Here is a 12656-nt window from a genome sequence, read left to right as displayed (position 1 = left end):
CCCGCACCCCTCCCCACCCCGCCCACGCACCGCGCCTCACCCAGCGCGCCGGCAGCCGGGGTCCCGGAAGCCCGCAGCCAAGAGCGGTGAGGAAGGCGGAGCAGAGGGCTCGGCGGCGCGGGGAGGCGACGCGGGGCCCGGGCGCGCGGGCGGCGGCCTGCGGAGCGCGGCGCGGGCATGGACGCCGAGTACCCTGCCTTCGAGCCCCCGCTCTGCAGCGAGCTCAAGCACCTGTGCAAGCGGCTGCAGGAGGCGTACCGCGAGCTGAAGGAGGACCTCACGCCCTTCAAAGATGACCGCTACTACCGGTAGGCGCGCCCGGGCCGCCGCCCTCCGCGGGCCTGCGGCGCCCCCGCGCCCCGTCGCCGAGCCCCGGAGGGGCTGGGAACCCGGCGCTGGCCGCCGCGCGCGCCCGCGGGGTCCCCCGCAGGTCGCGGCCGCAGGGTCAAGGGCCCTTTCCCATCCCCGTAGACCAGAGCCGATGCTCGCCTCGGGAGAAAGGGACCCTGGGCTTTGGTCCCCGCTTGGCTCCTCCCTCTGCCTCGTGGCTCTCCCTCCCCTCCCCGCGCCGGCCGCTCCGGCCTCGCGGAGTCCGGCCTTGGGGGTCTGCCACTTCTCCTGGAGCTTGGGGAGCGAGGGCGGGCCCTGGCCTCTGCCCTGGGGTGAAATCTCTGAGGCTGGGGCGCTGCCGAAGGTCGGGGATACAGTGTCACACGACTGGGTGGCACCGCCGTGAAGATGCGGGGAGGCCTTGTATAGACGCCCCGAGGAGCTGTTGACTGGGGCGTGTTTGCGTTCTTTCCTGTCGTCCTCTCCTGGGTGGCGAGAGCAGTGGGGCCTGCAGGTGCTGCCGCAGGGCACCCGCCCCTTCCCCTCTGTGCAGCGCTGTTCTGGTGGGGAAGGGTGTCCGTTGCCAGGGCCTGCTTTTACCTACTGTATCCAGGTGTCAGGAAAGGACCCTCTCAGGAGTCGTGTGGCCTGCAACCTAGATTGATTCTGTTACTTACTAGCTCTGGAGCTGAGAAAGTTACCTAATTCCGCACCTCAGGAGTCCTCACCTTTAATGGGAAGCATGAACCGGAAGGATTCTAGTAACAGCTTACTCCCTCTGTGTTCAAGAATGGCAATTGTACTGCAAGCTGTCGTTGAATTTATGGTCGTTAGTTTTATTCTACTTACCCTGTGCTAGTAGTTACACCATTCATGCTCAGAATACGTAGCATATTTAGTAAATCTTCTCAAGAGCTTTCTGGCTTCCCAGGGGGCTCATTAGCAATATATCATGGTTGTGGTCATGATTGCTGAGTGAAAATCCCATCCTTTAAAACAATACAATGCCAAGATCAAATGTTGTAGTTTGAAGATGAGTCCCTCAATCTCTAATGCAGCCTCCTGGCAGACTGGACAGGTAAAAGAGCCCACAGAGATTTATTTATTTATTTTTTAAAAAACTAAGTTGTAGATGACAATACATTTATTTAATTATTTATTTATTTTTATGTGGTGCTGAGGATTGAACCCAGTGCCTCACATATGTTGGGCAAGAGCTCCACCTCTGAGCTGCAACCACAGCTCCCAGGTTGTTTTTTTTAAAAATCTTTTTTTCCAGTACTGGGGATTGAACCTAGGAGAGTTCCACCTTTGAGACAGGGTCTTGCTAAGTTGTCCAGGCTGACCTTGAAGTTGCTATTCTATTGTCTCAGCCTCTCAAGTAGTCACATTATGTTTCTGAAGTAAGATTATTTCCAGTCTCCTTTCCTACTTTTTTTTAGTCAACTTTGCATCACTGTGACCAAAAGATTTGACAAGAACAACTTAAAGGAAGAAAAGTTTATCTGGCTCGTGGTTTAAGAGGTTCAGTTCATGGTCATATGACTGCACAGCTCTGGGCCCAAGGTGAGGCAGAACATCATGGCAGAGGGCATGTTAGAGGCAAGCAGCTCAGAATATGGCTGGCAGGAAGCAAAGAGAGCTCACCAGGGACAAATGTAAACCCAAAGGCACTCCCCAGTGAGTTATTTCCTCCAGCCATATCTTGCCTATCTACACTTAGCACCCAGGTAATCCATCTCACCTCTGAACATTCTTGAATTATCTCACACATGAACTTTTGGGGGACACATATCTAGTCCCTAACACCCACAGTTTTCTTCCTTTCTGGTTCCTCCTCGCTTCATTTTATTTTCCTGGAAATGTTTCTTTGTCAAATGAGCTGGTGAATAGGAGAAAAGAACAAGCCACAGCACCCCTGGTTAACCTACCACTGGACCATCCTTTATTCATTTATCCATTTATTCAACTCATCAAAATTGAGCATCTCCTCCGTTCCTGCTGTTGTTCTAGGGAATGGGTGATACAGCAGTGAGCAAGATGAGCTGCTGTCATGGGGCTTACAAATATTAGCTGAGGCTGAGTTACGATGAATGCTAGCAATATAGTAAGAAAGGAGCCATGATAGAGTGACCTGTGTCACTTCAGGGCAAGTGGTCAGGAAATACTCTTTGAGAAGGTGACATGGATATGAAAATTGAAGAATGAGGAGCTCACTAGATAAGGAGGTGGAAAAGCTCCAGAGGAGGCAGGAGAAATGCAAAGTCCCTGTGGCCATAATAAAAACAAGGTCTGAGGCTGGGGATGTGGCTCTGTGGCAGAGCACTCACCTAGCATATGCGAGGGCCTGGGTTCAACCCCCAGTACCACACACACACACACACACACACACACACACAAACAACCCATCCTCCCCCCCAAAAAAAACCCCAAAAAACCATGGTCTGTTCAGGGAATCCACAGAAGACCAGCGAGTGTGGGGCATTATGGTCAGAGAGAAAGGCAGGCCAATGACTGTGTGTTTCATTAGAAATAGGATGTGACTCCACTTAAGGGTTTTAAGTCAGGGAAGTGACCTGAGCAGTTTGGCTGCGTGTCCTAAGCAGGCATGCAAGTCTTTGTTCTGGAACAACTTCATCAGTTAAGTTGGATCCTGAAGACCAATTTGCCATGGTTGGAAAAGGGCAGAAACAAATTCTACCCACTGCCACGAGAACAAGTAGACCGCAGGGTGCTTTACAATATTTTGTGTAGACAGAGCAGTTTGGCTGGATCACAAAGGCTTCCATAGTGAGGGAGTGTTTAGGTCACTGAACTAGCCTCAGATGCTCCATTGAGCCTTTGTATCAATGGAGTGTTCCTTCACATACTAGGTGAAATGCTCTTGGGTTTCTAGGCCAGACAACTGACAGTTGCAGCGCCTGCCCCGCCTTGCTGGAAGGTAAACTTGCTACTACAGTGTTTGCTCCTGCTCTTCTCACCATCTCCACTTCTTTGGTGATTTTTGACTAGAGGGCACCAGCGTTTTTTTTCCCTTGGAGCTGCAGGGAAATAACCTCACGTGTTTGACAGTTTCCTTGTAACATGGTGATACAGGGAACAGCTGCTAATGACCCATTTTCAAAAGATGGCGGGCCCCTCTGGTAGCTGGCATGGCTGTGTATGGATCAGTTACGTAATCTGCTGAGCTACAGCTGTGTGATCAAAGGACTCTCAGTCATTTCTACAAAATGAGATACGGCCACTTTATTCCCTGCCAGGAAAGGGAAGGTAGAAAAGGCTGGGGAACTGGAATCCTGGGTTCCAGTCTCAGCTCAGTCCTTGCAAACTCCCTGGCCTCGGGGAATGACTGAATTCCACAGGTGATCAGTTTCCATGCAGGAAAAATGAAGCCTGTGATCTCATCTTCACAAGGGTGTTTTGAGAGTCAAGTGCTTTGAGAAGATTATACTACAGATGCTTCCTGCTGGGGCTGAGGTTGTGGCTCAGTGGTAGATTGCTCGCCTACCATTGCATGAGGCACTGGGTTCGAGCCTCAGCACCACATAAAAATAAAATAAAAATATTGTGTCTACCTAAAAATAAAAAATAAATATTTAAAAAAAAGATGCTTCCTGCTACAGATAACAAAACACCAAAGCAGACCTGCCTGGATGGTAGGCGATGAATCAGATTGTTGATCCAGCAGCTTAATGATGCAATCATTTTTTTTTTCTCTTTTTAACTTGGTAGCAATTAGCTGCTGATAACCATTTTGACTCTTGGTTCTCATTCACATTCCTGTGAAGAAGTGGTTGGCTATCTTTGGTTCTAAAAGCAAAGGAATAATTTGAAGTCTACAGAAAAGTTCCTTGAGTCTCCCTATACCCCACACACACAGCGGGCAAAGTGAAGGAGACAGATAAGTTGAGAAACACATGGAAATTTCCAGCACTGCCGATGGGTGGAAATGGGTATAATTTCTATAGAAAACCATTTACTGGTTTCTCCTAAAGTTGAACATACACATTCCCTTTGACCTGGCAGTTCCCCTCAGGTGTGTACCCTACAGAAATGCATACAGGTGTCCATCAAGGGACATGTACAAAAATGTTCATAGCAGTAAACTGGAAACTAGCTAAGTATTCATCAACAGTAGAATAGATAAATATATTTGACTCATTTCATAATCAAATATTATATTGCAATAAACAATTCACAATTACACACAGCAATCAAAAAGAATCTCACACAGTGTTGAGCAAAAGAAGCCAGACAAAATGCTTACCATTAGAATCCATCTATGTGAAATGCACAATAGTCCAGTGACTCTGTAGAAGTCCGATGTTTACCCTGGAGGGACAGGGCCGGGAAGGAAAGAAGGTGCTGGTGCTAGTCTGCTTCTGGATCTGGGCACTGGTTCTACAGGTACATTTGCCTGGTGAACGTGTACCCAGCTATTTGTGTATTCTGCTAGCTGTCAGAAGTCAGAGTTCCCTCCCACACAAACCCAGCTGCCACTGTTGACAATGACCTTGGCTGGCTCTCCCTTTGCACATTTCTAGCTCCCTCTTTGAGCAGATGTGTGTCTGAGAGGCCAGTGGTGGGTGCTGGGCAGGGCATGCCCCCAGACAGATCCGTGCCTTTGGGCTGCCCCTGCCCCCTGCAGGCAGCTCTCCCCATGCTGTGTGCTCCTGCTCTGTTGATTGACCTGTTTGCCCTATAACTCAGTCTTCCCTCAATACTAGCTCCTTCCATTGCCATATAAGTTCATTCCCACTAACCTCCGTCAGCCCAGCTTCCTTAGGAAGCACACTATCTCCTTTAACGTCTGGAGTAGTCTGGCTTCTCCCACCCCATGTTGTCATCTTGGACGAAGCCTGGGCCCTGCAGGTTGGCTTCCACATTCTTTCCTTCTTCATAGTAGGATAATTAGCACAAAGCCCACCTGGGCCAAGCCCAAATTCTTACACAACAATTGCGTTAAATATAGCACAAACAAACATATTTTTAGCTATTTAGGGTCTGCTTATTTGTATATTCCATGAAGTAGCACCCAGCATCTGCTAGACAAACCCTAAACAGCTGCTGCCCTCTACCCAGAGACACCTCTCCTTGTTGCTGACTGACATCATCTGGATCATAAGCCCCCCTCTCCAGTTCCTCTTTCCCAGGGGAGTTCCCCACATGCTGTCTCTGGAGGGTCTCCCACTGAGAAGGACTCTCCTCTCCTGTATCCTCTCTGAGCACCAGCCAGGAAAGCTCCATGCAGTCTTGCCACCCTGGGCTTGCCTCTGGCTACCAGTCTGAAATCCCCGAACCTGCCACAACTGTTCTTCCCTGCCAAGTCAGGGTGACCTAAGCACAAGGCCTCATACCATGTGATCCTCAAGGATCTGACCTTAAGCTGGGCCTCTTAAAGTCTTGTCCCCTGACTCCAATAGTGGCCTGCTCTCTGGTTCCTCCACCGCTTTGTCAGTGCATGGCATCAGAGTCTCTTCCGGGTTCTCTTCTTGTTACTGTTTAAATTAAAATGAATCCTTCAGGGACTGGGGCTGTAGCTCAGTGGTAGAGAGCTTGCCTAGCACAAAAATAAATAAATAAAATAAAGGCATTGTGTCCAACTACACCTAAAAAATAAATATTTAAAAAAAATATGAATCCCCTATTTCCTCAGAGCAAATAGTACCATTAAACATGGCAGAGTGGCACTGGGGTCATGCCACATACTGCAGGTTATCCATGCTACAAAGTGACCCTTTCTTTCTTCTCTGCCGTGTTGAGGTGTGAACTGAGGAAAATTACAACACAAGCCACACACCAGCTCTCCTTAGAGACAAGACAGAGACTGGGACAGTGTCTTGAAGCCAGCATAGATGCAGGGACATTTGGGGTGTCTCTCAATTACTTATATATAGGTTCTAGAAAGTAGAACACTTGTGTGGGCTTGAACATTTAAACTCAAATCCCAGCCAAAGCTTTCACCTGTGCTCCCTGTGGGAGGAAGAGTTGTGTGGCACCCATGTTCGCTGCCTCACGGGGAGGAAGGTGGGTGGCTAGGAGCAGGGGCTTCTGACCTCCTTGTCTGGCCCCGAAGCACGTGGAGTAGAGGGCATTTTCAGTATCTGCACTTTTTAAGGAATCATTATGTAGCACATAAGAAGAGGTCCTGTACCACTGCCACCACCCACAAAAACAGTGGTCCACACCTGGCCAAAACACCAGGACCACCAGTTTTTTTTATGAGGAAGCCCAAAGGCCTTTAAATACACGAGGTGCTTCACCTCAGAAAATGGGAATAAGCTGATAAAGAATTACAGCTCAGAGATGGATTGGTAGACACCACACTGTTAGTGAGCACCACCGGGTTCTAGCTGATTCATGAAGGCCCTGTGTATGTCCCAGCATGGGGTCCCTGACAGAACAGTGGCACATGGCTGCCATTTGTTCTCACCCTCATGCTGCACCTCAGCTGCAGCCTTCCAAGAACATAGGGAGCCTTCTTAGCTAAGAGCTGAGCAAACGCTTTTTGTGTGGTAGTGGGAACTGAACTTGTGGCCTTGCACATACTAGGCAAGTGGTTAACCATTGAGCTTAACCACCCAGCCTGCCCCGTTTTAAAACACTGGACCAGGCCAGGGGCGTAGCGATCCGAGTTGTGATCCCAACAACTTGGGAGGCTAAGGCAGGAGGACTGAAAGTCCAAAGCCAGCCTCAGCAATTTAGCAAGACCTGGTCTCAAAATTAAAAAAAAAAAAAAAAAAGGAAAGGGTACGGATGTGGCTCAGTTCAACCCCTGAATACCAAAGCAGGGGCGCATTGGACCAGTGATTCCTTTGTACAAATGCAGGCTCCTTTGAGTATTCTACCACCCCACAGGCCTGGGAGGGGTAGCTTGCTGGAGGCAAGAGGCCCTTCCCCTCTGCTGTGCGTGTGCAGGTGCAAGATGCTGCATTTCACTGTCGGGCTGGGACTTCCTTGCTGAACAGCCTCTGCCCTGCCTCATGTTGCCTGGGCATGAAGAAAGTGTAATTAGGTGCTGCCTAAAACACACTCCCCCAGGGACTGGACCCTTCTTGGACCCACTGAACCCACCTGGCCATTCCTTGGTGCTTTCTTCCATTTGTCATTCAGTGCTTCTGTGTTGTACAGCTCAGTGCTGAAGGCACAGCCAAATGCCTTCAGCTGGTCACCTGTGCTCATGCTGCACCTGGGATTCTAATGGCAGAAGGGCTACACACTCAGAACCTGGAGGTTCACCAGGGCTTAGTTACTTTTCTGTGTATCTTAGGGTGAGCAGAGCTCTTGCCCAGATAGCAGAATTTTGTTACTTTTTTTTTTCTTAAAATTTATTTTAGTTGTCAATGGACCTTAATTTTATTTATTTATATGTGGTGCTGAGAATCAAACCTAGTGCCTCACACATGCTAGTCAAGTGCTCTACCACTGAGCCACAACCCCAGCCCTCTTTTTCTTTTTTAAAACTATATATTGCACTGGACTGGGAGAGAAAACCATTTCTCTCTCTGGTTTCCTAGAGAGCAGAGCAGGTGTAGGCACCCCATCTGTTCTCCTGGGCCCTGGTCCTCACTGGGCTTCAATGCTGACTTAGGTCTGGCAACTGAAAGAACATTTTCCAGAAGAGACCAGGCCTTGAGGCTAGCGCTGGGCACCTGAAACTTCAGGCAGTTCCTCATCCCAGAAATATGAAGGCTGGGGCTCCACATCAGTGTGCAGACGAGGGCTGGGGCACCACATTAGTGTGCAGACAAGGGCCAAAAATACAGCCACTTACTCTCGCACAGCTCTGAAGGCCGTACGTCTGAAATCAAGGTGTCTACTAAGTGCAGTGGCACATGCTGGTAATCCCAGCTACTCTGGAGGCTGAGGCAGGAGAATCACAATTTCAAGGCCAGCCTCAGCAACTTAGCAAGAACCTGTGTCAAAAAATAAAAAGGGGGCCTGAGGTTGTAGCTCAGTGGTAGAGTGCTTGCCTAGCAAGTGCGAGGCACTGGGTTCTATCCTCAGCACGACATAAAAATAAATAAATAAAAGGTATTGTGCTTATCTACAACTAAAAACAAATATTAAAATAAAATAAAAAGGGCTGGGGGTGTAGCTCAATGGTAGAGACACGCATCTTTTCTGTGTGTGTCTGCTCTGCATCCAACTCTCCCACTGGATTAGGGCCACCCTAATGACTTTGTCTTCATCATCAAAGACCCTGTTTCCAAATACAGCCATATTTCACAGACACTGGGGGGTTAGGACTTCAACATTCTTGCGGGGGACACAATTCAATCCATAGAAGGATCTCCTTGAGGAGAAAAGCCCAGGTGTTGACAGGGCTGTGGAGTTTGGCTCCTCTCTGCTGACAGCTGCCTAAAGTGACAGCCAGATGTTTGATGGACAAGTCGGGAGGACTGGGCAGGTTCGGGTCCACCACTGCACTTCTCAGGCCAGTCTGCGGGTCTCAGGGTGATCTGATCCCCCTGGCTCTAAAACCCAGCCAGCAGATACTAGTGGAGCTATGAGTCTGAAGGAAGTGACCCGTGTCTGCCCCTGCCCTGTCTCCCCTGCAGAGTGTCTGGAATTTTGGCTTTGTCACCTGAACGGTCTGAGGTTTATCACTTGTGGGCTGAGGAAGGGCTGTGTGCTGTGTGTAGGTGTTGGGGAGCAGCAGGCACGGAGATTCTGGGCAAAAGAACAGAGTGGCCCAGCCTCTACTGGGGGACGTAACCAGGCAGCTCTGGAGCTGAAGAGCCAGAGGTCAGGTGACCACCTCGTCCTGGCTTTACACTGAAAGCTGTGTCCCAGGAAACCCCTTAGTTCCAGAAAAATCAGGACGGTTGGTTACCCTCAAGGAGAGAAAGCGAAGACCCAAGGATAGAGTCCAGGTTAGGTCAGGCTGGGAAGTGGGGCCAAGGCAGGCTGGCTGGCCGTCTGCTGGGCAGGTGTCTTGAACTTCCCCGGCTGGAGGCTTGGTTTCCCCCCTCCAGCTGGCTCAGTGTCTTGCTCTTTTCATTGAGTCACCCTTGTCTGCCCCTCCACTCTCAACACAGCTCCCTGTGTAGCAGGCCTTACTGCCCTCGGGTTCTTATTCTCAAAAAGGGAGGAGAACTCTCCCTCCCTAGAGCTTTTAAAAAACATAAGGACTGTTTTGTAACACCTCTTCTCCTATCCTGAATGAAATTCCTTGAAATATCAATGAAATATCATTGATGCATCCATAACCTTAAAAATGGCCATAAATGTGACCTAAAGGAGCAATGGAAGAAAAGTGACTCCTAATGGGTGGCTTGCATTTTAGCCTGGCAGTACTGTAGCAAAGCCATATAAAAGGAAAAGCCACCAGGAGGCGGGATTTCAGGAAGCTGCTGTTTTAGGCCCTGGGTCACTCCAAGTGCCATAGCCACAGGTGGGCATCTCTCTGAAGGCCACCATGCCCCTTAGGTTTGCCCAGCCTCAGGACACTGCCATGTCTGCTCTGAACCTTTCTACACTAGCTTTCCTGCCACATCTCTCTTTCTTCCCTACCCTGTATTTGCTGGAGTTGTGTAGTTTAGGCCGGATCTAGAGGATCAGGACAGAGCTCCTTGTTCTGTGTGTTCAAGCTCAAGTAGAGACTTCTTTGTGACACTGAGCCCTGCAGTGGGACAGACCCTTCTTGTGCCTGGGATTGGTCTACCTTGGCCTTCCCTAATCTGGCAGTTTGTGGCAAATTATGAATCTAATTGAGCAGCCCTGGTTTTTATGTGGGAAATAGCTTGAGTCAAGGACTAATTATCAGCTGGAAGCACTCAGGCACAGGCACACATGGCCCCCAGTGTACTGCATTCAAGATGGGGCTGGGGACCTGGGAAGGTGGGGCATGATCCCCTTGGGAATGAAGGAGCCAAGCAGAACTGAAATCTGTGTCCAGGGACGGCTGTGCTCTTTCCACTCTTTTCATACACCTCGGTGGCTGGGAAGGACACTTAGTTGCATTTGTGACAGGGCAGCATGTCCAGCAAGGTCTTGTGAGGATTTGAAAGGGGGGAGGGTTATGTTTCTAATCATGATCCAGTTTCCCTGTTTTTTCCATCCTTTGTGACTGTGGCAGTGTCTCTGGTACCTCACTCGGGCTCTTGGGTAGAGAGAGCCCCCAGTGTAGGATCTGGTCCAACACAGATTCCTTTGAAGTCAGCCTAGGGGGTGCAGGCACTGCTCCTCCAGAGTAGCACCTTCTCGTGGAGGGTCAGGCGTCTGTGGGGAGCACTGCAGAGCAGAGTGCCCCTCCTTCAGTGCAGTAGGAATTGGAACTCTGCAGCAGTTCTCATCTTGAGAGTCACATCAGGGACACCTAGCAGCACTGTCATTTCATAAAGAGATAGTAATGCAGCATTTAAGACTGATGGTTACAGGTATTAGTGTCAACCAAAAAGAGGGAATTGATTATTACAGGGGTAATTCACAGAACCAAAGAATAAAAATGCATGTGGCCCCCAGGAAGGAGCTGGAGCCAATCAGCCTAGATTCCAGTGCCCAACTAGCCATCAAACTTGCTGTACACTGGAATTCTGTAGGGAACTCTGGAAACCACTGGTGCCTACACTGCACTTCAGATATGGTTTCATTTCACTGGGCATTTTAAAAATATATATATTTATTTTAGTTGTAAATGGACCTTTATTGTATTTATATGTGGTGCTAAGACTCGAATCCAGGGCCTCACACATGCTAGGCAAGTACTTTACCACTGAGCCACAACCCTAGCCCTGGCATCATGGTTTTTTAAAGCTCCTCAAGTGATTCTCACTTCCTTTTGTCTCACGGCCTCTGATCTTTGCTCAGGACCCAAGCTCCCTTGTCATGCCAGGCTGCCTGGTCAGCAGGAGGCACTTGCCACCAGGCAGGTTTCAGAAAGGTCACCATTGATAGGAAGTCACCACTGTGAGCTGAGGCCTCATGAAGCCCTGGAGTACTGCTAGGCTTTCCCAGGCCATCCATTTCCCCAGTCTTTGTAACAAATATTCCAAACCTTCTCTTTCTTTGTGCTGGATCCCCAGATCCCCCTGGTCTGCCTAGGTCCACACCCCACAGGACCATGGGCCTCCCCCCTTGCTTTCCTGCCTGAGCTACGCTGGAAAAATTTCCCGTGGTTCTACCTCTGTCCCTGCAGCCCCAGCAAAGGAGCCCCTGGGTGCTGACTGACAAGGGAGGCTCATTTGCCCTGTACTGGTTCCTTCAGATGCTGCTAGCCATCAGTAGCCACTTACAGGGGACAGGTAAAGTCACCTGGATGTGTAGATCAGACTTTGACCAATGAGAGACAGGTAACAGGACAGAGCCAACAGATTGTCTCCTGACCCCGTAGTTTCTATGAGTCTCTCCTGCAAGGTTGAGCAGCCAGCTGTGTTGAAAGCTCTGACCAGCTTGCACTTCCTCAAGTGTACTCTTCTCTGTCCCTGTCTAAACTTTATTCTCTCTCCTTGTTTCCCTGCTCCCAACAAAGTTACATGGACACTACTGTCTCAGTTTCTACTTTTGAGGGAACCAAGCAAAGACACTTTAGGCCAGTAACTAAGAAAAACATGGGTCAGAAATAAGGTGATCAATTGTCTTGGTTTGTCTGAACTGAGGGGGTTTCCAGGACATAGGACTTTTAGTGCTAGAACTAGGGAATTCTTAGGCCTTCTAGAACTAACTGCTCACCCTAGCCAGAAGGCAGGGGCCCACTTAACCACCCATCAGCAAATTATATACTTACTAGTCCCCTGAAACCCATTCCCTCTGATTCCTTGGGAAAGTGTTCCCCATTCTCTTAAACTCTTGGAACATAGGCTGGTATATTGTTAGTCACCTGGCAAATCCAGTTCAGTCATCTGTTCAATACTCGTGCGCTGGTGTCTTTCTGTGCTAGACTGGTGCCAGGTCCTGGGAAGAGGAGGACAAATAAAAGCAGTCACAGTGATATCATAGGGGATGATGATGGGATGTTACGGCTAAATATTGGTAATAAAATACGTGTTGCAGTCTAATAGACTGGGAGGGATGCTTAAAAACCCCTAAACTACCAAAGGCAGAGCGGGTATAGGATGCTTTTCTGGCGGGACGCGCTCACACGCTCACACGCTGGCCAGTGAAAGTTCCATGCAAGGACCTCGCGGTTGGAGACGAAAGAGGAAGCAGACACGTGTGTAGGGCCCTGGAGACTGCGGCCTGGTCCCCAGAGGTGGCCCCGCTCCGGGATTCGTGCCCTTACGGCCCTTCGGCTGGCCTCGGTCGTGACTGAGGCGACGGGCGTGCGGAGGACCGGTGCCCCGCGCTGGCCAGCGCCCACCGCGGTCGCCGCACCCCGCGCCCTC

General features: G+C 49.8%; 1 protein-coding gene across 1 annotated transcript in view; it reads left to right on the top strand.

Annotated features, from left to right (window-relative positions):
- The first annotated feature begins 67 nt into the window (after positions 1-67).
- Tmem181 (transmembrane protein 181) overlaps positions 68-12656 on the top strand; it is a 52495-nt gene continuing 39906 nt past the window's right edge. Inside the window, exon 1 of the mRNA XM_048805896.1 lies at positions 68-308. Within this exon, the coding sequence (XP_048661853.1) occupies positions 178-308 (131 nt within the window). The 5' untranslated portion in view covers positions 68-177. The remainder of the gene's footprint in view (positions 309-12656) is intronic.

The sequence above is a fragment of the Marmota marmota genome, unplaced genomic scaffold (assembly GCF_001458135.2).
Source record: "Marmota marmota marmota unplaced genomic scaffold, marMar, whole genome shotgun sequence".
NCBI classification, from domain to species: Eukaryota; Metazoa; Chordata; class Mammalia; order Rodentia; family Sciuridae; genus Marmota; species Marmota marmota.
This window is presented reverse-complemented; position numbering and strand designations above follow the sequence as displayed.